A 25,463-nucleotide genomic window follows, 5' to 3' on the forward strand; every position below is an offset into this window, starting at 1 on the left:
CATCTCTACTAAAAATACAAAATTAGCTGGCACGGTGGCACATGCCTGTAATCCCAGCTACTTGGGAGGTTGAGGCAGGAGAATTGCTTAGAACCCAGGAGGCGGAGGTTGCGGTGAGCCGAGATCATGCCATTGCATCTCAATAAATAAAATAAACAAAAGTCTTAGCAGTCCTCTGGTCCCATAGCTGAGTTTATTATACTTATTCTCTTCTTTTATAAAATTAAAAACTTCTAAAACCAGGCCCAAGTGGTAGCTTGAGTCCCTCCATTTCTGGAAACTGAGAACAGTGTCCACCTGGCTTGATGATACAAACACAGGGTGTGGGGTGGAGGGGAGGGGGCGTGGTGCCCGACCAAGGAGGCAGACTGAGGAGGGAGGGCCGCCACGAGCCACAGTCCCTGAGTTACAATTCACAGTAAGAAGGCTCAGGCTGCAAGGGAGGTCAAGGCTCTGTGAGGTTCTGGGGTGACCAGGGGTTTCCCTGGGGAAGGTGGCAGCAGCCAAGATGCTCTTGAGCCAGTTTAGAGGCCAGGGCCCTTCCTGGCCGTCTGTCCCGTGGCCTAGCCGACACTCTCTTCATCTCACGTGGTGCTCGGGGTCCCTGTAACAGAGACCCCAGGCCTTTCCTGCATGGCCTAGCCATGAGGGGAGGACAAGGACACCACCTGGGGAGTCAGAGGAAGAAGGCGATTCGGGAGGCCACGGTCTTGCAGCCGTTGGAGGAGAAGAGCTGCTCATCCTCAGGGAAGAAGTTGGTGCTGTCCAGCACAGCCTGGACAACCTCATCCCTTGGCTCCAGGCCCAGCTGGGCCAGCTCGTTGAGTACACAGTGCCGGACGTGGTGCCGCTGGAGCGGGAGGAAGGGCACCACTGCGTCTAGGAGGTGCTCTTCCATGATGCCTGAGCGTGAGAAGCCATCTGCAGAAAGGGCGGGTGGGGAGAGGACTTTGTGCTTCACAAGACGGGAGAAGCCGGCCCCACCTACCAGGGGCAGGAGGGAAGATGCTGGCCCCGGTCCCCTCAGTCACCTTCTAGGTGTAGGACTCAGGGGCTGTAAGGCTCACCCAAGGTCACAGAGCTAGGACTGCCAAAGCCTGGGCTCAGACTCCTGGGTCAGCGGGCAAACCATGAGACCCCGAGAGAACCTGGCCCCCTGGGTATGGGTGAAGCCCCCAGGAAGGGGTTACTGAGCCAGACTCACGGAGCGGGTTGTCCAGCACTGCGCGGGTGATGACCGGCTCCAGCTCCTGCAGCAGGATCTCCTCGCGGTCCCGGCGGCTGCGCCATGCCTCTAGTGCCACCTCGTTGATCTGCTCGCCACCTGTGTTGCTAAAACCATGGGAGACCCAGGCTGAGACTCAGACGAGGATTAGCACAGGGCAGGATTTGGCCCTCGCTTCCCCGATGTCACCTGACATGACCTAGGAGCATGGCTCAGTGCCAGGAGGAGCCAACCTCACTGAAAATGCTCCACTTCCCTCATGCCCCTGTAATTCACCTATACATGCCACGTACTTTACAGTTTACAAAACACTTTTGTGTCCCTTAACTGACTTTCCCTCGCTGAACCTCCAGGAGGACATCGGGGTATCACCATTGGCCTCGCTATTCAGAAGCAGAGGCAGCGGCTCAGAGACGGGAGCCATGCTGCCTGAGGAAACACGGCAAGGATTCTGAGAGCTGGGGCTAAAGGACAAGAACTCAGCCCCTGTTTTTCCGAGGCCTGTTTCCTCCTCGCCACAAAAGAAGGAAAACTTCTTGACCTGGCAGGGCTTCCACAAAGAAGTGGCAATCAAAAAGACTGAACCCAGGCCAGGCGCAGTGGCTCATGCCTGTAATCCCAGCACTTTGGGAGGCCGAGGCAGGAGGATCACCTGAGGTCAGGAGTTCGAAATCGGCCCTACCAACATAGAGAAACCCCACCTCCACTAAAAATACAAAATTAGCTGGGCGTGGTGGCGCATGCCTGTAATCCCAGTTACTCGGGAGGCTGAGACAGGAGAATCGCTTGAACCCTGGTGGTGGAGGCTGTGGTGAGCTAAGATCGCATCATTGCACTCTAGCCTGGACAACAAGAGTGAAACTCCATCACCAAAAAAAAAAAAAAAGATTGAGCCCAAGAATGAGCTGAGAGTGTCCAAGGGGAAATCAACCAGGCTGAATGACAGTGTCACCTCTGAGAGTATTGGGGGCACTGGGAAGGCCCAGCTGGGCCCAGGGGGAATTGGATTCTGCTGGAAGCACAGGCGAAGGATATATAGATAGACTAACATCCGAGAAGTGGCCCCCCACCGTGCCCCCTGCAAAGCCAGGCCCCACCTGATGAAGATGAAGATGGCTTTGCGGTAGTTGGTCCCATATACAACCCAGGAGGAGCCCAGAAAAGGCTGCAGGACTTCCATCAGACCTGGGGGCATCTTGTCCATCTCATCAAAGAGGAAGAGGGAGCGGCCACAGGCAGTGAGGTTCCCTTGGACCCAGCTCTTAAGATCCTTCTGCAGGAGAGAGACAGGAGTTTGAGGGAGGCTGGAGAAACTCCCCCAACCCCAGACCTCTTCCCAAACCGAGAACTAATTTCCTTTCTAGGGAGATGTTTCCCAGAGAGCACCAACCCCTTAGTGAGACTGATGGTGAAACTGTATCCCAGAGAGGGGCAGAGACTCACCCAATGTCACACAGCCAGTCAGCAAGAGAACAGGGACTCAAACCCAAGCCTCCCACTTCCCTGTTCGGGGCTCTTTCCATGACACCTGCTGCTTTCTGTAAAAGGGGAAGGCTCCTTCCTGCTCCCTGAACCTACCCAGCAGGATGATCTAAAACAGACCAGCCTGGAAGGTACCTTGCAATCAACAACAGTAGTAGTAAGAGTCAGTATTTCCCCATGCTTATTCTGAGCCACAAATTGGGGCTGATTTCCAGCAGGACAATAGTGCAGATTATCTGACAAACGTAGGTGTTCAATAACTAATATCTGCAGTGATATAATCTCATGTTCCTCACAACAACCCTGGCAGGTAGGTACTGCCAGGGTTCCTTACTGCCCCAAGGAATCAAAGTGCTCCCTGCTAGGTAGAATGGCACCTTCCCAAGGTCCGTGCAGGATGGGTCCTGAGGGCTGGGGCTGCAACTGGCTGTGTGGCCTGGAGCAGGTGACTCCCTTGTCTGGGCTCAGGACTTATTCCCTAGGGTGTCACCGCATGGTGAGGAGAACAGCGGTCAAGGACGCATCCAGCCTACCTTGTAGCGCTTGATGTGGCTGGGCTGGGGAAAGTGGATAACGGGAGAAAAGTGGTGCACGCGGGGGCTGCGGAGGCCGCCCTGGAAGAGGTAGTGCGCCAGCAGGGAGCTGACATAGGACTTCCCGGTGCCGGTCCAGCCGTGCAGGGAGAGGACCAGCGGCTTGGTGGGGGCTGGGTTCCACACAAAGGCCTTCAGCGCCTTCACCACCAGCGCCTTGGCCAGATGCTGGCCGGCTAGGTGCTGAGCCAGGTCACACTCCAGACCTAGGGCCACAGGAGGATGGTGAGGACACAACCCACCAAGGCAGAGGTTCAAGAGGAACGTCATGTCTGGAACCTGGTCTGGGACTCCTGTGTCCTTACGTTTGTCCAAGCTGACTATACACATGGCACGGGGCCCTTGGGGTCTGTGGCGGAAAAGAGCCAACTTCAGGCCTGATTCAGCTCGGCCCCGCCCCCACCAGGCGATCCTCTAGATTGCACTCAGCCATAAAAGCGAGCTGTCAACGGGGTCAGCCCCAGACCCCGGCCATCCCCAAGGCGCGTTTCTCCCTTGACAGCCAGGCCATTCTGGGGAGGCCCAAGACCTCTCTCCAGATTGGCAGGGGCTCCTGGACCCCAACGGGTACCCTCCACCCTCGCAAGTCTGCGGGCCCCGCCCCCCGGTCCCACAGCCCTCTGGGTCCTCAGCTGCTCCGGCCAGGGCCAGCCGGGCTCCCAGCGCTCCCAAGTCCGCCCGCCCCTCGCTCTGGGCTCTCTGGCACCTCACCCTGCAAGTCGGGCCGGAAGTCGCATTCGCAAAAGGCGCCCAAGCTGCAGCGCAGAGAAGCCAGGTCCCAGGCGGCGGCCGCGGCCGAGACCAGCCCGAGCAGCCCGAGGAGCGAGCCCCAGGGCCGGCAGCCGCGCGTCACAGCCGCCATCCCGGTGAGGCCCGAGCTCGGCGTAGGGCAGCCAACCGTCTCGCCCGGGAACTACAACTTCCGGCGTGCACCGCTCCGCAGCAGCCACGCCCATCGCCTACAACTCCCGACACCCCTCTCCCCGCCTCCAAGACCGGCCCAGTCGTTCCGCAGCAGAACCGGAAGGTGGCCTCCAGGGGGAGCCCGCGAACCGCCCAATCTGGGACGGCGGGCCGCGTTTCCATGGCCACGGTAACTAGGGGACCATCGTAGTAGCTCAGAAAGAATAAATAAAGGATTATGACCACAAAGGGCGACGTAACAATTACAGCAAAAACTTGTGCGGAACCTTACGCCTTGCAAAGCGCCTTTTCCATGCTTTATTCTTTTATATGACAAAAGTGCCCTCACTAACAGCTTTTGGTGAGCACTTACTCTGTGCCATTAGTGCTAAGTGCCTATACACCTTATAATGTGACAATAGTACCTGCTATCCAGAGAAATGGTGGTGTTTCAATGACATAAAGGCACACAAATTGTTTGGCTCAGAAAGTAATTAATAAATGATCATCGACAGTTCATTGTGTATGAAACAGGACTCTCCTTCACCTAGCAGCAACTGTCGCCCAATGCTTGGCATCAGTCCTAGGAGACGGCTTCTGTTGTCCCCATCTCAATAAGGACGTATTTGGGACCGAAGAGGTTAAGCCTCTTACCCAATGTCACGCAGCTGTTAAACAATAGAACTAAACCCAAGTCTGGCTGTTACCAGAGCCCTAGTGCTCGCTACATGTTATCAGCCTCTTTTGGTCAAAGGATTCAGAAGGCAAAGGACTCCAGACGTTTGAGGTTCAACGCACAGGCTCCCCAGGCCTCCAGCTTGGCCTGGATTCGTTTTGATCCACGTTGCCCACCTCCCCCAGCCACTAGAGTAAGGGAACCAAGGCAACAGTCTTCATGGCCCCACCACAAAGACTCTCTCCCTGTCCCTACCAACCTCAACACATAGTTACACACACACACAAATACACACACACACACACACACACACACACACACACACACACCAGGACTTCTGGGTCCAAATATCAAAGCCTGAAAAGAAATAAATAGTTCCAGTCAGGTTATAATCCCAGCACTTTGGGAGGCTGAGTCAGGCGATCACCTGAGGTCGAGAGTTCAAGACCAGCCTGGTCAACATGGTGAAACTGTGTCTCTACTAAAAATACAAAAATTAGCCAGGCGTGGTGGCGAGCACCAGTAATCCTGGCTACTCAGGAGGCTGAGGCAGGAGAATCCCTTGAAGCTGGGAGGTGGAGGGTGCAGTGACCCAAGATCACACTACTGCACTATAGCCTGGGCAACAAGAGTGAAGCTGTCTCAGGAAAAAAAAAAAAAATGAGTAGTTCCCACTATTAAGGAGAAAAAAGGAGCGAAGTCTGGGTCCTGGAAGCCAGGTTGAGCCTTTCCGACTCTGCTGCTGTGACCTGGGAAAAGTCCCTTCTCCTTCCAGGTCTCAGACTACAAGAGGGAGTTGGGATCATAGATTTCAAAAAGCCTGTCCACCCCAAACCCTCAGATTTCTGGTCGTGCATTTGTGGGAACTGTTACCATGGCATCCCGGGGCAGGGCATGGGGTAGGAGCACTAGGTTGGAATTAGCTGTTTATCTCTCCTGCTGGTCTGTGAGCTCCCAGAGAGGAAGGACTGAGTTTTCATATTTGCTGTAACCCCAGCTCCTGGCACAATCTGGAATGTCCCAGGTGCTAAAGAATTATTTGTTGTAGAATCCTAATTAGGGGAAATGAGTCAGGCTGACAGGACCAGGGGAAAGGAAAAAGGAAAAGCAGATAAGCCCGAAGCCTGCCCTCTTGATGGTTCAGGACACACAGCCCTTTTGTGCCCAACTTCTCACCAGACACCTGTAGGTTAGCCCACTGCAACCTTGGCATTACCAGTACTGCAGAAAGCCCCCTTCAGCACACAGCAGAAGCACCATCTATAAAAACTCACAGCAAGCCTTTGCCTCTTTGCAATCAGCTCCTCTTCTGCTGATCTGCCCATTGCTACCTTGCAATGCTCTTTCATACTGTCTCTGACAAATCTGCCTTTCTTTACCTACACGCCACTGGCTCCAGATACTCACCACTCACTCACAACATTTGTTGAATGAAGTTTTCTACCTTTCACCTGAGAAAAGGTGCTTCCTTCCACCCCAGGAGGCTGAGAGACAGAATAAAGAGTCATAAAAGTTTATTATATGAAAGAAAGAACACGGCTTCTGTACATCTATTTACAGCACACACAGACTTATTTACAGCGAGATGGAGGCCTCGGTGTGGGTGAGGGACTGACGGAGAGTGAGGAGGTGTGAACAGCCTCCCATGGCTCGAAAATGGGGAACCCCAGCAGGAAGGGGAGCAGCAGAAGCTGGCGGGGGAACCGGCGTTCCTGTTCTTCCTCAACGGAGACCTGGTGAGTGTTTAGCAGGTGGGATGGAACCCAGAGTCCATGCAGGACCCTGGGGTGCAAGGGAGGTGCTGGAGTTGAACCCAGAACATTCTCGGGTTGATCACAGTGTCCTTGGGGTGCTCTGGGGAAAGGTCTGTGCCCCTCTGCCCCTGACGCTGTCCGCAGCTGCAGAGGGGAAAGGTCCCTGGGGTCACAGCTCGCTAGAGCGGACGGCAGGCTCCAGCTTGTGGGACAGGGCAGTGAGGACCTTGTCGAACTTCTCATAGCGCCGGGCCTGGCTGCTGCTGGCACCCTGACTGCCCCAGAGGAGGCGCATCTGGAACTCCGTGCTGAACACCTCCAGGAGCTCTGGCCGAGCCTGGAACCCTGCAATGTTGGGGCATAGGGTCAGGGCAGAGGCTGGGATTCCTGTCCAGAGCCCCAGCATTCTTCAGCCCCCCTGTTAGGGACCTCACACCAACTCCACCAAGGATCCAACAAAATTTGTGGATCAACATGACCCTGTAGTTTCACATCTTTGTCCTGTTTTTTGTTTATTTTTGTCTGTTTTTTTGAGACAAAGTTTCTCTTTCGTTGCCCAGGTTGGAGTGCAATGGCACAATCTGGGCTCACTACAACCTCCACCTCCAGGGTTCAAGCGATTCTCCTGTCTTAGCCCCCCGAGTAGCTGGGACTACAGGCATGCGACACCACGCCCGGCTAATTTTGTATTTTTAGTAGAGACGGGGTTTCATCATGTTGGCCAGGCTGGTCTTAAACTCTCAACCTCAGGTGATCCATCCGCCTCAGCCTCCCAAAGTGCTGGGATTACAGGTGCGAGCCACTGTGCCTCGGCTATTTTTATGATAATTATTATTATTTTCTGAAGAAGAAAAAGGTGGGGAAGACATATACCAGAATATTCAAAGCATTTGCTCCTGAGTAATCGTGGGCAATTTTTTTTTTAAAAGGAGTCTTGCTCTGCCACCCAGGCTGGAGCGCAGTGGCGTGATCTCAGCTCACTGCAACCTCCACCTCCTGGGTTCAAGTGATTCTTCTATCTCAGCCTCCCAAGTAGCTGGGACTACAGGTACATGCCACCATATCCAGCTTCTTTTTTTTTTTTTTTTTTTGTATTTTTAGTAGAGACAAGGTTTCACCATGTTGGCCAGTCTGGTCCCGAACTCCTGACCTCAGGTGATCCACCCATCTTGGCCTCCCAAGGTGCTGAGATTACAGGTGTGAGCCACCGTGCTTGGCCATGGGTAATTTTTTTAATCTTATTTTTGCTCAGCTTCTATTTCCAATTTGTCTTCAGTAAATTATCATGATTTACATAATGCCAGAAGCAGTAAGAGAGATTGTCTACACCACTTTCTTCTCCTTTCGCCAGAGGGAGTTTAAGTTTTCAATTAGACTGAACTCCTTAAAAACCGGGTGGGTCTTTCTCACCCCAGAACCCCAGCCTGGGAGCCTTGCAAACAACCTTGTAAAGTAAGGCCACAGGCTGCAACCTGCACAGGTGAGAACACTGAGGCCCAGCAAAGCTAAGATGACGGCTAAAGTGCTCTTTGAATCATGTTTGCCCCAACCCCCACCTGGTGCCTGCCACTAATAGTTACTTGTTGAACTAATGAGTGAAGGAGTGAAGAAAAGACATGAGGCTGGGCACGGTGGCTCACACCTGTAATCCCAGCACTTTGGGAGGCCGAGTCAGGCGTTTTAACTGAAGTCAGGAGTTCGAGACCAGCCTGACCAACATGGTGAAACCCTGGCTCTACTAAAAATACCAAATTAGCCAGATGTGGTGGCGCATGCCTGTAATCCCAGCTACTTGGGAGGCCAAGGCAGGAGAATCACTTACACCCAGGAGGCAGAGGTTGTAGTGAGCCAAGATCTTGCCATTGCACTCTAGCCTGGGCAACAAGAGCGAAACTCCATCTCAAAAAAAAAAAAAAGCCACACCACCAGGTGTGGTGGCTCACACCTATAATCCCAGCACTTTAAAAGGCCGAGGTGGGCGGATCCCCTGAGGTCAGGAGTTCAAGACCAGCCTGGCCAACATGGTGAAACCCTGTCTCTACTAAAAGTACCAAAAGTTAGCCAGGCATGGTGGTACATGCCTATAATCCCAGCTACTCGGGAGGCTGGGGCTGGAGAATCGGTTGAAGCAGAGGGAATCCTGGGAAGCAGAGGTTCCTTGAATCCTGGGAAGCAGAGGTTGTAGTGAGCTGAGATTGCACCATTGCACTCCAGCCTGGGCAACAGTGCGAGACTCAAAAAAAAAAAAAAGGACATGAGAGGAATAAGAGGAAGGAGAGGAAGGTGTTAGGGAGACAGAGCAGGACAGAGGGGTGGAAAGGGAGCACTGAGACAGCGGGAGAGAGGCCCTGGTCTGCAGGCCCTCCAAGATGCCACTGGCCACTCACCCTGCAGCTTGACCTCAGCATTGGTGTGGTACAGGCCTCCGTGGTGTGCCACCATGCGAGCAGCCTCCAAGTGGGCCAGCACCACCTCCACACCGTGCTCTGTGCTGCCCCAGGGCTCAGGGCCCTCAGGTGGGGCCGAGTCACACTCCAGCAGGGTGATGAGGGGCAGCACATGAGGAAACGTGGTGTTGCTCAGAGGTGGGCCTTCTGCAGGGAGAAAGGCAGCAGGCACTTAGGGACCCTAGAGCCTCCACCACCCACTGCAGTCCCGGAAGCCCAGGTGCAGGAGGGAAGGGCCTGGCTGAGGTCGCAGAGAGAGCCCCAGGGGCTCCTTACTCCTGGGACAAACGCTTCCTTTCTGATTCCCCCAACTGAAACCACTGCCGCCCTGGCCCAGCCCCAAGGGCTGAGCCCGAACATGGACAGTGCTGACGCAGCTGCCAGCAGGGACAGTGAGCTCAGGGCAAGCAGCCTGCACAGAGCTCAGCCGTCAGGCTCCCGTCACTGTCCATGCTGGGAGTCTTTACCACCCCAAGGAGGGCTGCAACCTGTCCAAAGTCACACAGCAAGGAAGTACCTTTGCCCTCGTTGAGACTCTTGAGAAAAGGCTTAAGCTTCTTCTCGTACAGGATGGCACCCTCCGTATGCCGCTGCCGCAGGGTCACCCATGTCTGCTCCAGCCGAGAAATCTGAGGAGGCCAAACTGTGAGAGAGCAGCCAGGCAGAGAGTCTGCAGGGGCCACCCTGCTGAGTGGACAACTAGATGTGGGATAATTATTATCGTTATGGCCATCCTTCACATACCAGGGACAGTGATGACAGCTTTTCACGTCTCCCATGGAGCTCTCATAACAACCCATTTTACAGATGAGGGAACTAAGTCTCAGAGAGGGGAATGACTTGCCCATGGTTATTCCAAAAAAGTGGCAGAGCTGGAAGTTGAACCTAGGGCACTGCCTCTGAGATTTTGTTGTTCTTATTATTTATTGATTGATTGATTTATCTTTGAGATGGAGTCTCCCTCTGTCGCCCAGGCTGGAGTGCAGTGGCGCGATCTCGGCTCACTGCCACCTCTGCCTCCTGGGTTCAAGCTATTCTCCTGCCTCAGCCTCCTGAGTAGCTGGGATTACAAGCGCCCACCACCATGCCTGGCTAATTTTTGTATTTTTAGTAGAGACGGGGTTTTACCATGTTGGCCAGGCTGGTCTCAAACTCCTGACCTCAGGTGATTTGCTCACCTTTTACCATGTTGGCCAGGCTGGTCTCGAACTCCTGACCTCAGGTGATTTGCCCACCCTGGCCTCCCAAAGTGCTGGGATTACAGGCGTGAACCACTGCGCCCGGCCATATTCTTCTTCCTCTTCTTCTTTTTTTTTTTTTTTTTTTTAAAGATAGGGTTTCACCATGATGGCCAGGCTGGTCTTAAACTCCCGACCTCAGGTGATCCATCCACCTCGGCCTCCCAAAGTGCTAGGATTACAGGCATGAGCCACCGTGCTCGGCCTATTCTTTAAACTCATATAATGCTCCTCATTCATTTTATTTTACAAGCGAGGAAACTGAGGCCCAGAGACGGGAAAGAACTTGCTGTGGGTCAGCACTTGCAGAACTCAGTTCTCCCTGGTACTCTCACCAATGCTGCCTAGAAAATCCAAAGCTCCTCCTATTCCATACACAGCCATCCCAAAAGGAACGCCAGGGCTCTTCCAGACAGTCTATCGATGCCAGCTCTGCACGGCCCTCAGTACCTGGGCCATGTCCAGGGCACCCATGACCGCCGCGAAGCTGAACATGTTGCCCATAGTCCCCCGCAGCTCGGCCGCCAGCTGGATGGTCTTGTGCAGCAGCGCTGCCCGCTCCTCCGCGGAGCCGGTGCAGCCCAGGATGTCCACGGCCAGCATGATGGACATGGTGTGGAACCTGTCGAAGCGGCAGGGTCAGAGGCGGCGGGCTTGGGGACTGGAGTGAGGGGTGCTGACAGGAGGCCGCCCCTGCCTGTGGTTGGGCCGGGTGGGGCGGAGGGCGGAGCCAAAGTGAGAGGTTGTAAGGGGTCAATGGAACAAGGGAGCGCGGCCAGAGCGCGGAAAGCAAGTCCTCGGGCTTCTGATTGGCTAGCATAAGTCAGGGGCGGGGCCAGAGCTGGGGGTGAGCAGCGGAATGCATCACGCAGAGCAGTTTTAAGAATGAACAAGAAGTCTGAGCTGATGGGCGGGGCCAAGCTGATAGTCCAGTGGATGACTGGTCAAGGGGATGCGAAAGGAAGGCGAATGCGGAAATACAGGACTCAGTCTTTGGGAAATCAGTTTGCTTAGAGGGAGTCATCAGGGGTTGCAATTGGTCAATGGGATGGGAGGCGTGGCCAGAGCACCCAGCAGCAGGGCTGAGAGGCTATGATTGGCCAACCCGCCATGGCCAGCGGGTAGTGCGGTAGCCGGGGGTTCCCCGCGAGTCCCCGGGTGCCGGCGCTGCCTCACCTTTCCAGCAGGTCTAGGCGTAGCTGCCGGCCATGGGGGAGGGTGAGCAGCTCCATGCCCCAGCGGACTCCCATTAGGGTCTGCATCTCCTTGGTAACGCCCAGTATCCTAGCAACCTGCAAAGACGCCGAGAGGGCTGATTAATATCCTGTCACGGCTGGCCCCAGCCATCTGGGAGTCAGAGAGCTTTTATCTAAGGGGGTAGCCTGGTTGGGAGGTGGAGTTTGAATCCCAGCTCCACTGCTAACCCTCTGATACGGAACAAGTGACTCTGCCTTTCGCAGAGAGCCTCAGTTTCCCCATCTGTGAAATGGAGATTAATGGAAAAATGTCCAGAGGTGCCTGGCATAGTAAATATTCAGTTAAGGTTGGCTGAGCATGGTGGCTAACACCTGAATTGCCAGCACTTTGGGAGGCCGAGGTGGGAGGATCACCTGAGGTCAGGTGTCCGAGACCAGCCTAGCCAACATGGCGAAACCCCATCTCTACTAAAAATCCAAAAAGTAGCTGGGTACAGTGGCATGTGCCTGTAGTCCCAGCTACTTGGGAGGCTGAGGCAGGAGAATCACTTGAACCCAGGAGGTGGAGGTTACAGTGAGCTGAGATCCTGCCACTGCACTCCAGCCTCAGTGACAGAGTAAGACTCCATCTCAAAAAATACATACATACATACATACATACATATTCAGTTAAGGTCAAGTACACGATACTTGTTCATTGCAGAGGGAAACTCTGAAGCCCAGGGAGGGAATGGGCTTGCCCAAAGTCACACACTGGGCCTATAATCTGGGTCCTCCCTGCCACCCAGGACTCTTCATGGAGCGACCTTTCTGCCTTGTCTCTTTTCTTGCTTCCTGTGCTCTGAGACCAGTGTAACCCAGTAATCAGTTTCTCCCAAACTGCAAAAGGAGAAACTGAGGCATAGAGAGAACTGGGGTCTTTAGATGTTCAAAGACTCAACAAAGCTAAGGCCTGGGCATTGACAATTTATGGGCTGAGGAGGTCATGACTTCTGCTTATCTGTCCACTAAGGGGGTGGGGGCAGAGAGTTGGGCCTTTTCTAGAGAAGTGTCCCCAAGAGCCTCAGGGAGCCAGAGACAACTGTCTTCCCTGTTCTAGTGCCAAACTGGCATCTGGAGGAAGCAAGGATCTCTTATGTGCTTTTTTTTTTTTATTTTTAAAGAGTCTCCCTCTGTTGCCCAGGCTGGAGTGCAGTGGTGTGATCTCAGCTCACTGCAACCTCTACCTTCCAATTCAAGCAATTCTTCTGCCTCAGCCTCCTAAGTAGCTTGGATTATAGGCACCTGCCATGATGCCTAATTTTTGTATTTTTAGTAGAGACGGGGTTTCACCATGTTAGCCAGGCTGGTCTTGAACTGCTGACCTCAGGTGATCCACTGACCTCAGGTGATCCACCCGCCTCAGCCTCCCAAAGTGCTGGGATTCAGGTATAAGCCACAACCCTCGGCCTTATGTGCTTTTTAAAAGGGAAAACTAGAGGCCCACAGAGGCTAAATGACCAGCCCAGAGACAGAGCAGGCAAAGGACAGCCATGGAGCTAGAATCCGGCCCACTTGCTGTACTTAGAGGAATCTGGGAGCCAGCTTCTCACTGCCCTGCCCCAGAGAACAGAGGCGCTCCCCCAACCCCAGTGCACAGCCAGCACCTACCAAGCAGTCCACCTTGGTGACATGCCGGGCCAGCGTCCGGGCATCCACCTCCGACAGCAGCTCCTTGACCTTCCGCAGAAGGCCTACCTCCAGCGGCCGGTTATCCCTGGGGATCAGTAGTGACTGGAAGGTGGCTGGGTTGAAGGAAGAGGTGACTTCCACGATGGGGACTGTGAAGGTCTTGCCCCAGTCCCCCTCGGGGGCCCCATTTTCTGACAGTTCCTTTAGCTTCTCCCCATAGCTCCTGGCCTGCCGGCTGGAGGCCTCAGCCGCTGCCCACTCTCGGCTGCCACGCACGGGAGGCTGGAGCTGGCAGTAGTGGCCAGAGTCCGGGTCACTGTAGCTGCTGAGTGATGGTGACGGGGAGGCCTTGCAGAGGGTGTGGGAGGGGCTGGTGTGGGGACCCTTGTCTGGCTCCCCATGGGTCTTTAGGGCACTTCCGGAACATAGCTGAGGCTCACTGGAACGGCGGGCAACAGGGGAGGCAGGCAGTGCTGTGGCAGAAGGGGCTGCAGGGGCAGCGTGGACTCGGGTTACTGCAGAAAGGTAGAGAGAGAGACCCAGTTACAGCAGCTCCCCACCAAAGTGAGATTCCTGCATCCCTTCCCAAAGACCAGACTTCCTCATTCCTTGTAGGGAGTACAGAGGTGATGTCCCCACCTCCCAGCATAAGCAGAGACCAGGGCTGGCAGACTCTGGCAAGCTGACCAGCCCAGGTGATGCTCTGAAATCACCAGGACCCAGGAGTTTGCATGGCTCCACCCTGAGGCTGCTGCAGCCTTGGGGACCCACTGCTTGGAGGAGCGTCCAGTGATCCAGGGAAGCTGAGCACCTGCTGCAATTTCTTGTGCCACGTGTAATTGTTTCTCAACCAATTAGCAATAATGATTTTTTTTTTTTTTTTTTTTGAGTCAGAGTCTCACTGTCGCCCAGGCTGGAGTGCAATGGCGCCAACTAGGCTTACTGCAACCTCCACCTCGTGAGTTCAAGCAATTCTTGAGCCTCAGTCTCCCTGAGTAGCTGGGATTATAGTCACGTACCACCACACCCGGCTAATTTTTTTTTTTTTTTTTTAGTCAGAGTCTCACTCTGTTGCCCAGGCTGGAGTGCAATGGTGCTATCTCAGCTCACCACAACCTCTGCCTCCCAGGTTCAAGCGATTTTTCTGCCTCAGCTTCCTGAGTAGCTGGGATTACAGATGTGTGCCACTGTGCCCGGCCTGAATTAGCAATAATGATTTGTTGCTATACATTGTGTGCTGGAGATATAAGGCACACAATGTAACATGCTGGAGATATAAGGGCAGTAAAACCATCATCAAACTCAGAGGCAGTATTTACTGAGCTCTCACTGTCCGCAAGACCCTTTGTATCTCAGTCTATTTAACCCTTTCAGTATCCTGGGGATAAGTACTTTTATAATCCTCATTCCACAGATGAGAAAACTGAGGCTCCAAGGTCACCCAGCCAGCAAGTGGTAGAGCCAGGATTTAAGTCTTGACAGGATTTACAGTGCTTTACTATACCACATTGCTTAGAAATTGTCCGATAGGTCATTTCTGGCAAGGAATTTCACATTTTATACTCAGGGGTATTGCTTTGAAATCAAGTTTGTAGTTATGACAAAGTTAGTAGCTCTGTGTTTAGGGAAGGATTTGTGACAACCAATACGGACAGCAACACTTCAGTGGAACGCCTCCCTCGGCGAAAGTTCCTCCTGGGACAGTCCCCTCTCAAGACACTTGGCCTGCCACGTGGACAATATGGACTATTGGAAACATTCTTTTTGTGTTTTTTCCAGAAATGACCTATTGGAATGTTTCTAACATAGAAACTTTCTTTGTATTTATAAGAAAGCACAGTGTTCTGTACTTTCCACTTAACTTTTGCTGTGAACCTAAAATTGCTGTAAAAAATAAGTTTGTTTTTTTTTTTAAGAGACGGAGTCTCGTCATGTTTGCCAGGCTGGTCTTGAACTCTTGACCTCAGATGATCCGCCCACCTCAGCCTCCCAAAGTGCTGGGATTACAGGTGTGAGCCACCGTACCCAGCTTAAATAAAGTCTACTAAGAAAAAAGGAGGCCAGGTGTGGTGGCTCACGCCTGTAATCCCAGCACTTTGGGAGGCCAAAGCGGGCCGATCACCTGAGGTCAGGAGTTCAAGACCAGCCTGGCCAACATGGTGAAACCCCATCTCTACTAAAAATACAAATTAGCTGCGCATAGTGTCACCCGCTTGTAATCCCAGCACTGTGGGAGGCCGAGGCGGGTGGATCACCTGAGGTCAGGAGTTTGAGACCACTCTGGCCAACATGGTGAAACACCATCTCTACTAAAAATTAGCCAGGCCTGGCGGTAGGTACCTGTAATCCCAGCTGCTCAGGAGGCTGAGGCAGGAGAATCGCTTGAACCCAGGAGGCGGAGGTTGAGTGAGCTGAAATTGCGCCACTGCACTCCAGCCTGGGGGACAAGAGCAAAACTCCATCTTAAAAATAAATAAATAATATTCCACCTGGTTCTGGTAAGTTACTAGAAAAATAAATAAATACATAAATTGTTGTTAAATGAACAAGCCATGGATACATCTTGTATCTTGATACCAACAGTTCTCCTAACAGGTTTTTAGTGTCAATTCTTGCTCTCAGTAAAGAGAGAAAACACACATAACCACACACAGGTGACAGAAGTCATCAATGACAGATTCGTTCCACCTGCTCCACCCCCTCTGCTGGCCATACCAGTGCTGTAGGCGGGGGAGCTAGGGCTCTCGGAGATGGGCGACATGGGCGAGTGCAGGTCTGGGATCTGGTCCATGCTGAGGGCACAGCTGCGGATGGAGTCCCGAGGACGGGGCAGCGACATACTGTGGAACAGACACTGTCATGGGCAGGGAGCCTCGAGGTCAGGGGTCTCGGCCTGCCTCTGGAACCCCCACCTCTGCACCTTGAACTTCAGAGGCAGAGAAGATTGGAGATCATCAAATCCAACCTTCTGACTGACAGGTACAAAAAACCCTGAAGCCCAGAGGACAGAGGGGACACAGTGAGTCAGGAGCAGAGCTAGGAACCCTGGTGGTGAGCACACCTGGCTTTCTTTTTCTTTTTTTGAGTCAGAGTTTTTCTCTTGGTGCCCAGGCTGGAGTGCAATGGTACGATCTCAGCTCACCGCAACCTCTGCCTCCTAGGTTCAAGTGATTCTCCTGCCTCAGCCTCCTGAGTAGCTAGGATTACAGGCATGCACCACCACACCTGGCTAGTTTTGTATTTTTAGTAGAAATGGGGTTTCTTCATGTTGGTCAGGCAGATCCCAACCTCATGTGATCTGCCCGTCTCAGCCTCCCTAAGTACTGGGATTACAGGCATGAGCCACAGGACCTGGCCACTCAACCGGTTCCTAGTCAGCATCCTCCACATGACCCTGCTCTCCTCCATTCCTACCCAGCCTTCCCCTCCACAAAGCTTAGAGAAGCCTGAGGATGAGGCTTGGAGGCACCCAGCTGAGCCAACACTTTTCAGGATCCTCTGTCCCTCTCTTTTCCTGAGGAGTAGAGGATGGGAAAGGGGGTACAGGCCAGAATTCAACTACCCCATGAGGTGCCTTTTGCAAGTTAGTCAACTACAACCATTCTCTGGGCAGACACAGCCCCTCACTAGTGCCTTCAGCTTGATAAGCAGAGACTTCCTCCAGCCTGGAGAACTGTCTGGGGAGAGGGGCCCGCAGGAAGGGTGGGAGCCTTAGGGAGTGGGACCACCATCCTGACCTCTCCTCTCTGCTCCCAACTATGCTCAGGATGTCGCAGGCACACATGGTCCATGGATCCTGGCACCATTATGTGTACTGGTTCCAAACCACAGGCCAAGTGGCTGCTGTCTCACAAGGTATCCATTCGTCAACTCCTTGGCTGGGAGTACCCAACCCAGGCCAGGGAGATGTGGCCTCAAGGGCCTGTCCAAGTGCAGGTGGCAAAGGACAGCGGATCTCTTTGAAAACAACCAGGGATGCAACAGAAACTTGGGGCACAGAGTTCAGAGTCTACAGACCTGGGTTTGGGTCTTGATCCTAGCACAATCTAGCAAGCAGCTTTCCCCCTCTAAGCCTGCGTCATTATCTATAAAGTGGGTGTATGGGCAGGACCTACCTCCCATAAGGAAGTGGGCATTAATGAGATTGGGCATGTACAACACTTAACACTTAGGAGGATCTCAGGAACCTTTAGCTGCTGTGGCTTTTCCCAGCATCCAGGGCCTGGTCTTAGCCCCAGAGACAACTGGGTGTGATTAAAATTCACTGAGAACATCCCATTCCCTGTGCAGTGATTTCCATGCTGTAAAGCCCTCTGCTTGGATGCCCACCTTGGCCTAGATGGGTAGGATGAGGAAGAGTGGCATCGGGCAGTGGGGACCAGGCCCCTCTCTGGTTCAGGACTCAGGGCTCCCTTGGGGTAGGGAGGGCTGCTTGAATGAAAGGCTTTATAGGTAGGAATGTGAGATAAGAATGGAGAAGTGACAGGGTCAAGGGCACATGACCAGTGAGCGGCAGAGCTGGGACTGAACCCGGGTCTGACTCCCTGCAAGCCCTGAGTTCCGTATATCCACGTAGTATGGCCGAACCTTCCTCCCATTCCTCCCTGCACACAGAGGCTCCAGGAGAGTAACTTCATCCCATTTCAATGTGGCTGGGCCTCCCCTTTCTCACCAGCCCTCTTGTTACTCACACCCCCATTTGACAAATGGGGCTCTGGCTGACCTGGTGGGGCAGCCATCACTGCGAGTGACCTTGTCGGCAGTGAGCCCATCGGTCATGGTGATGCTGCGCCGCTTCATGTGGCTGCCCTTGGGGCCGGAGGGGCTGGCGGGACTGGCGGCCTTGCTACTCCCCTGTCCCAGGCCATAGCTGGCCTCGAGGTAGCGCAGTGGGAAGGTGCGGTTCACAGGGCAGTAGATGATGGCACCACTCTGCTCCGACACAGCCTTGCGGCTGCCCACATGATAGCGCACGAGGGCGGGCACGTGGTCGAAGCTCTCTTGCTCAAACAGGTACTGGATGTGCGTGTAGCTCTCGCCCGCCTTCACCACCACCTTGTTGATCTTGAAGTGCAAGGCCTGGTTGCGCCAGCGGCACGTAAGCACATAATCTCCCAGGCTGGTCAGCGAGTCCCGGATGAGGAAGTCACCATTGCGTTGTACCAAGGTCTCTGAGACCTGCAGAAGGTATGGTTAGGCTGGAGCAGGGCAGAGCCAGGAGAGGGCTGGACCCAGGATCTGGGGGTCAGAGCAACCCGGGATTGGGGGAAACAGCAAGATCAGACCCAGGGTATAGAGGGCCCAGTGAACAGAAACATCTGACATCTGACGCTTGAGAGTGGGGATGCAATGACCCTGGTTCAGAGGGGCACCTCAGCCAGAGGCCCTGGGTCTGCGGCACAGAGGCTCAGGAATCGGAGGACATGACACCTTGGAATGGAAGGCACAGAGGCCCAGAGTCTGGAGAAGCGAGAATGGTCGTGATCTGAGACCCAGGTCTCAGACCCACCCCTTATCAGGGTTCTGGTTGGGCAGAGTGAATTCCTCATCCTCATTCCTCAACCACCCAGTGCTCTGGCATGCCTCTGGCCCTTGCACCAAGCTGCTTTCTGTTCCTAGAATACCCTTCCTGCCTTGTCCATCTGATGAACTTATTTGTTTGTTTGTTTGTTAATTTTTTTATTAATTATTGAGATGGGGTCTCACTCTGTCATCCAGGCTGGAGTGTGGTGGCACGATCTCAGCTCACTACAACCTCCGCCTCCCAAGTTCAAGCAATTCTCCTGCCTCAGCCTCCCGAGTAACTGGGATTACAGGTACCCACCACCATGCCTGGCTAATTTTTGTATTTTTGGTAGAGACAGCCAGGCTGGTCTCAAACTCCTGACCTCAGGTGATCCACCGGCCTCGGCCTCCCAAAGTGCTGAGATTCCAGGCGTGAGCCACTGTTCCCAGTCCCACCTGGTGAACTCCTATCCATCTCACAAAGCCCTCCCTCCTCAGTGTCCTTTCCTTGGGACTCAACCATATTCATGCCAGGCACTCTATTCCTGCATTTCTCCCACTAGGCTCTGACTGTCAGTACCCAGCCCCTGCAAGTCATTAGCCCTCAAGAGAAGCCACCACCTCTTCAACCTCTGCATCGGTGGTGCCTAGCACAGGTCTTGGCAGAGTTGGTGCTTGGCAAACTCATGGTGATTACAGCATGAATGAAAGAAGGAACAAGTGATCTATCAGCCTAAGTCTGTGGCTTATAAAGTCACCTTGGGGCAGGGTGTGGTGGCTCACATCTATAGTCCCAGCACTTTGGAAGGCCGAGGCGGGCAGATCACGAGGTCAGGAATTTGAGACCAGCCTGACCAACATAGTGAAACCCCAGCTCTACTAAAAATACAAAAATGAGCCGGGCATGGTGGTGTGCACCTATAATCCTGGCTACTTGGGAGGCTAAGGCAGGAGAATGATTTAAACCCAGGAGGTGGAGGTTTAGTGAGCCAAGAATGTGCCATTGCACTCCAGCCTGGGCGACAGAGCAAGACTCTGTCTCAAAAAAATAAAAACAAAAATAAAGTCACATTGGCCAAGAAACTCAACTTTGCCAAAACTAAGTAGCCCAAAGATTGGTACTCACTAAGCAAATGTACAGTAAGCAGATATATAGACCAGTAACAATAACAGTAATAATAACAACAAAGGCCAACATTCATGGCGTCAAGCATCATGTTAAATATTTTACCTGCATCGTTTCATTTAATTTTTACAACAAGCCTTTGCAGTAGATGCTGAGGCTTGGAGAAGTGAAGCAACTTGTTCAAGGTCACATAGTAAAGGGCAGAGCTAGACCTCATCCCAGTCCATTCTGATTGAATCTACCAACTAATAGGTCAGGGTCTCCCAGGTGGCTGCAGCCAGGGTTAGGGCTGGCCAAGGCAGTGCGTGGGAGGGTCCAGGGTCGAAGTCCCAGCTTGGGGCCCACTCACCTCTCGGGGGATGCGGCCATGGTACCAGGCGTGGCTGCGGAGATCTGTGCTGCTGAGTTTGAGCTCCTCCTCCAATTCCTTGTGCAGTTTCTCTGGTGATGAGTCCAGGATGTACTTCTCCTTGGAGAACTGGGGGGGAGACAGCAAAAGTTGGCATCCAACTTAAAGCCCCCTTCCTCCTGCCCTCCCAACTTCATTCTACCCTGGGTGAACTCCTCTTCTGGGACTCTGGGAGCACTAAGGCACAGGTACCAGAAAGGTCCATTCCCATGGGTCCCAGAAAGAGTAAAGAAATCTCAATTCATTCCACCAAACAATGCCAACTGCATTCCAGGTCCTGTGTTATATGCCAGGGGTGGGTGCAGTGATACATAAATCAAGCCCAGCCCTCAAGGCAGTGCCTAGGCCGAGGAGAGGCAAAAGCACCAGGAGCCTCTGAGTTGAGTGCAGTCAGCACCACAGCACTGGACAGCGGCAAAGAGCTGGATGGCTTTTACAAGCAGGAATAAGTCTGGGTGAGGCAGAGGGATCTGGGAAGACTTCCTGGAGGAGATGGCAGTAAGAAAACACTCATTATGCACCAAGGGCACCAAACTGATCTTGAAGTGTCAGAGGGGGATTTCTACAGGTGAATCTTGGAGGCAAGGCGGCAGGTGCTGCAGGAAAAGGTATGAGCAAAACCACAAAGCTGGTTGGACAAGGATAGCATTGCACTGGGATGATGCATGCTACAGTGCAAGTATGGGGAAGGGACCATAAACCGGGACATGGGGACCCTACACAGACATCTACATTGTCCCTTACAATTTCCAAGGCCATCTCTCCCTTGAAATCCCCAGCAATCCTCACCAGATGGGGAGATCACAGCCCAGCAAGGAAGCCCAAGGCCACTGAGGGAAATGATGCCCAGTACTCCACCCTCCCACCTGGCCCAGGAGAGACTCCTGGTTACTATGGCCTCGAGTTGGAGGCTGATGGACCCCAGGGGCCCTAAGGACTGAGGAAGGGGAGTCCCCAGTGCCAGATGTACCCCCACCAGAGCCCAGCCCAATCCTGGCTGTGCCGTGTCAGGTCTCTGGGCCTCAATTTCTTCCTCATTGAAATGGGTACAGTGACAGAAACTGCCTCACCTCACGCGAGGATGAAAAGAGACAGCACTCCAGAATACTACTGGTACATGGACATCCTCATCACTGTGAGCACATGGGACAGTCCTTCCTCTCCTTTCCCTGACTCTGAACCCCAAAGATGACTACTCCAAGATAGAAAGACACCAGAAGGCAGGATCGATGAGGGAGGGCAGTAAAGGGCCTTCATTCCAGGTGAATCTCTCCCTGGGATCCCTGGCTCCCCAGAGTCCAAGGGTCCTCCAGTCCACTCTCTGCCTCCTCAGATCATCCACAGATCTTGCATCCTAATTCTACGGACACATCCTTCACCCCTCTGCTCCCACACTGCCTGGATTTACCCCAGTCTGCATTGCTCCCAAGACACCGTGATTCCCAGTGTCAGAGATAATCTAGAATCTCTGACTCCATTCAACACTAAATCCCTACCCTGGTCCTATGCCAAGGCTGAGGACCCAAGGTAGCCTCTGCCCTGGGGAGCCCTTGCAGACACTGACAGTCAATTCCAGGTTTCCTGAATGTTCAGAGATGCACAGACGGAGATGGTGCACCACCAACCTAGGCAGGGGGCAGAGTCAGGGATCACTTCCCTGAAAAGGTGATGCTTTTGCTGAGGCCTGAAGAAGGACTCAGGGAGCCAAGCAGAAGCACCAGGGTGGAGAGAGTGGGTAGACAGGTGGGCAGGGAAGAGCTTCTGGGGAGACAGCTGCAAAGTCAGGGCCCTACAGGCAGAACCAAGGGGAGGGAGGGGAGATGGGTGAGAAGTTTCCAAGGGGCTGCTGGGGTAGGGGCAGGTGTGGAAGGGCTGCCTCAGGGAACTGAGGTTTACCCGGAGGCCACAGCAGAGCAATGGAAGGATTTGGAAATGTTGGGGCAGGTTTAGTCCACCTGTGGAGAGCAGCCTAGAGTTTTCCAGGCAGTGGTGGGGCAGATGGGGTGTGGGAGAGGGAGTGGGGGAAGGGGAGTTTAGATGTCCATTGATCTATGTGGGGGACTGGGGTGGAGGAGTCAGAGACGACTCCAGGCTGAGATCCTGGAAGGATGATAGGGCACGCTTTGAGTGGGCAAGCCTGGGGCAGGAGCAGCTTGGCAGTGGGCCCATGAAAATGTGGACCTTGAAGAGCCTGCAGGGCTGTGGGGACAGATGGTGGGAGTGGGCGGTTTGCACAGGTGCTCAGGCAAAAGGCGGAGCCTGGTGGTGGGAATTCTGTACATCCTCCACCCATGGTAGAAACTGATGTCCCTGAAGGGCAGAGAGGGCCAGGGCTGAGCTAGGATCCGGGCCTTCTCAGCCACCTACCCTTCTCCAAGGGGTTCCCTATTTCTGGTGGTCCCTGGCCTCTCTCCCTCTCACTTTGTGGTGCTCACACCAGCCTAGTCCTCTTTCCTCATATCACACCAAACCCTGGGGAGGGAAGAGTGGGCGTCACAGGGAAAAAGGGAACCAGGACCCCAGCCTTCTGGTATCCTCCTTGACAAAGAGCATGCGATTGACACCTTCCCCCAGCTCCACAGCTGGAGCTAGAGGGACTCGGGCAAACGAGGGAGGAGGCTGGGTGTTGAAGAACCCACCCCAAGGCTGCCACTGTGTGACCTTGAGCCAGTCACTTCCCCGCTCTGGGCCTGGGCAGCTTCATCCGTTAAAGGGGGCTGGGAGACTGGGCTCCCCTTTGCCAGCTTAACCACTGCTTCCAGAGAGTTTGGGGGAACCAACTCGGTCCTCCTGCACACCTGAGGGTGAGGTACCCTAGAGTCCCTGTGCCTTGATCTCACCTCGACCTGGGGCCCCAGCTCCCTAGAGTTGGGGGTGCTGGGGTGCGAATGCAGCATCCCTGCGCTCGGCGCCCTGCTATTGGTCAGAGATGATCTCACCGCCTCCCGGCCTGCGCACGCCTGATTGGCCGGTGCAGGGATGCTGCGCTCCGCTGCCGGCGGGGCTGTCCTTCAGGCGGGCTCCGCGCGCGTGTGTTAGCCTGGGGGAGCGCAGAGCCGACGCGCCTGGCGTCTCCCAGGGGGATCAGTGGGCAGGAGGGCGGAGACCCCCGGACAGTGTCTTAACCCCTTCCCTCCAGCGAGAGCCCAGCATCCCTTCCAGCTCCTCTCAGCGTCCCAACCCCAAGCAAAGCCGTCCCCAAAGGATGCTCCGCAGAGAGGCGGGGTCCGGGTCCTCCCCTCCACCCCCTTCCGTTTAACCCTCTCACCGCCGCGGCGCCGTCCTGCACTGCCCGCCAGCTGGGCTAGGAGAGACCCGTGCCCCAGGCATGCCCGAGCCCAGCTAGAGGGCGGGAGGGTGGCGGGCGCTCTGGCCCCAACCCTGGCACCCGAAGCATCCCCCGCGTTTCCTGCTCCTCACTCAGCTTTCAGACCCCAGCCCAGCGCCCCAGGTACAATGGGGAGCCAGGGTGCCTGGGTCAGCCGCAAGGGCCAGCGTACCAGGCGGAGGACAGGCAGGGCGCAGGGGACCCCATCTCCCAGTGCTCCCGCTCCAGCTCTTTCCCTGCTGCGGAGGAGGCAGAACCGGACCGGCATCCCCCGCAGCCCGGAATCCCAGGAGTGGTCGCTGAACCCTCACCCTGCGGAGCTCCTGGGCGCCCAGAGGTGAGGTTGGGGCGACCCCGCCCCCTCCCCAGACCGGCCCGGCCGGACCGGACCGGACCGGACCCAACCCTGCCGGGCTGCAGCTCCCTGGCTGGCTCTAGGGCCCCGGGCGGAGCGGCCGGGGTCCCAGCCCAGCGCGCGTGGCGGGGGCCGAGCCGCCCCCTCACCTGCACCTGCACGAAGGAGCCGCGGTAGAAGCAGCAGGCGGCGGCCGACAGGGCGCTCCACAGGCTGCACCGCTCGGTCATGGTGGGGCCGGGCGGCCGGGGCCGGGACGGTGCTGGGGGGCGGTGGCCGGCGGGGCAGGGGCGCGGGGACCAACCGGCTGGGCACCGGCTGCGCGTGCCTCTCAGCGGCGCGATTACCTCATCGCCTTGTCGGGGGAGGAGCGGGGAGGCGGGGCGGGGAGACCCCACCCTCCAGCCGGTCAGGGGAGGGGAGGGGGCCATTGTTCCTCCCTCCGCCCGCCCCCCCCCACTCCCAGCCCCTCGCCACCCGCCCTACAGTCCCGCGCTCTCGAGCTGCCTGGAGCTGCGGGCGCGGAGCGGAGGACCTGCCAAGGGGGGCATTACCGGGGACAGCGGGATCGGGTGGGGGACCCCTGGACCAGCGAGGGGAGGTTCCTGCCTCCCCCACTTGCCGCACCTCTAACAGACCGGGAGCGGACAGAGACTTTGAATTAAATCATATCTAAAACTAGAAAAATCCCTGTGTGTGCTCGACCAAATCCTTTGTGGCCTCAGGAAATCTCCCAGAGCCCAGGAGTTCTCATCCCTGGTTTGGAACCAGAGACTCTGCTGGGAATCGCGATGTTCACTGACAGACTCAGGGTGCAGAGAGCCAGTAAAGCCCAATAGTTAGGGAGGCAGCCTGGTTCCACTGTCCGGTAACTACTGGTGCACGCACTCCCACCAGCCGTTTCCACAAGCTACGACTTACTTGTGGAAAATGCACATGTCAAACGCAGCTAATGCCTGCATTGACCTGACAGAATTCTTGTGAGCTTTCGCTGAGCTGGTGCATGTAAGTTGCCAGGCATGAAGTAAGCGTTCAATAAGTGCATGCTATTATTTTCAAGCTTCCTGTCTCAGAAACTCTACTTTTTGGCCAAGCACGGTGGCTCATGCCTGTAATCCCAGCACTCTGGGAGGCTGGGGCAGGTGGATCACTTGAGGCCAGGAGTTCGAGACCAGCCTGGCCAACATGGTGAAACCCTGTCTCTACTAAAAATACATAAAAAAAAAAAAAAAGCTGGATATGGTGGCACATGCCTGTAATCTCAGCTACTCAGGAGGCTGAGGCATGAGAATCGCTTGAACCCAGGAGGTGGAGGTTTCAGTGAGCCAAGATTGCACCACTGCACTCCAGCCCAGGCGATGGAGCAAGACTCTGTGTCAAAAAGAGAGAAAGAAAGAGGCCAGGCCCAGTGGCTCACGCCTGTAATCCCAGCACTTTGGGAGGCCAAGGTGGGTGGATCACCTGACGTCAGGAGTTTGAGACCAGCCTGATCAACATGGAGAAACCTTGTCTCTACTGAAAATTAGCCAAGTGTGGTAGCTAATCACAGCTATTC

The 25,463-nt window shown here is 54.8% G+C and overlaps 2 protein-coding genes and 1 long non-coding RNA gene across 12 annotated transcripts in view; 1 reads left to right on the plus strand and 2 right to left on the minus strand.

Annotated features, from left to right (window-relative positions):
* Positions 1-174: 174 nt before the first annotated feature.
* TOR2A (torsin family 2 member A) lies at positions 175-4,335 on the minus strand. 3 transcript variants are annotated; one of them, XM_032257334.1, is made up of 5 exons: positions 4,012-4,302; positions 3,241-3,506; positions 2,323-2,498; positions 1,205-1,332; positions 175-921 (listed from the first exon to the last, which is right to left on the minus strand). In XM_032257334.1, the coding sequence occupies exons 1-5, from the start codon at positions 4,160-4,162 to the stop codon at positions 677-679; spliced, it is 966 nt and encodes a 321-aa protein (XP_032113225.1). In that variant the 5' UTR covers positions 4,163-4,302; the 3' UTR covers positions 175-676. The 3 variants fall into 3 exon arrangements, with proteins under 3 accessions (XP_032113225.1, XP_032113226.1, XP_032113227.1); XM_032257335.1 differs by lacking the exon at positions 3,241-3,506 and having other exon boundaries at positions 4,012-4,335; XM_032257336.1 differs by lacking the exon at positions 1,205-1,332 and having other exon boundaries at positions 786-921.
* A 2,041-nt stretch (positions 4,336-6,376) lies between these two features.
* Positions 6,377-25,463, minus strand: part of SH2D3C (SH2 domain containing 3C) — a 41,734-nt gene continuing 22,647 nt past the window's right edge. For 4 of the 8 annotated variants that reach the window (XM_032257337.1, XM_032257342.1, XM_032257344.1 and 1 more), the window contains 9 exons: positions 20,166-20,294; positions 17,909-18,363; positions 15,901-16,025; positions 13,165-13,700; positions 11,495-11,610; positions 10,769-10,940; positions 9,598-9,709; positions 9,021-9,227; positions 6,377-6,978 (listed from right to left, as the gene is read on the minus strand). In XM_032257337.1, the coding sequence (XP_032113228.1) occupies positions 6,803-6,978; positions 9,021-9,227; positions 9,598-9,709; positions 10,769-10,940; positions 11,495-11,610; positions 13,165-13,700; positions 15,901-16,025; positions 17,909-18,363; positions 20,166-20,294 (2,028 nt within the window). In that variant the 3' untranslated portion in view covers positions 6,377-6,802. The other 4 variants (XM_032257340.1, XM_032257339.1, XM_032257343.1 and 1 more) reach the window with 4 other exon arrangements.
* Positions 23,811-25,463, plus strand: part of LOC116535888 — a 28,680-nt gene continuing 27,027 nt past the window's right edge. Inside the window, exon 1 of the long non-coding RNA XR_004262383.1 lies at positions 23,811-23,890. This is a non-coding gene — a long non-coding RNA (uncharacterized LOC116535888). The remainder of the gene's footprint in view (positions 23,891-25,463) is intronic.

Source organism: Sapajus apella, unplaced genomic scaffold, assembly GCF_009761245.1.
Source record: "Sapajus apella isolate SASKATOON/1434 unplaced genomic scaffold, GSC_monkey_1.0 scaffold97, whole genome shotgun sequence".
Taxonomy (NCBI): Eukaryota; Metazoa; Chordata; class Mammalia; order Primates; family Cebidae; genus Sapajus; species Sapajus apella.

Excerpts from the sequence above, each read along its gene's own strand:
- TOR2A (XM_032257334.1), bottom strand. The coding sequence starts at position 4,162 with ATGGCGGCTGTGACGCGCGGCTGCCGGCCCTGGGGCTCGCTCCTCGGG. Across the intron at positions 3,507-4,011 it reads CTTCCGGCCCGACTTGCAGG|GTCTGGAGTGTGACCTGGCT; the intron begins GTGAGGTGCCAG and ends CTGTGGCCCTAG. Across the intron at positions 922-1,204 it reads AGTGCTGGACAACCCGCTCC|ATGGCTTCTCACGCTCAGGC; the intron begins GTGAGTCTGGCT and ends CCCTTTCTGCAG.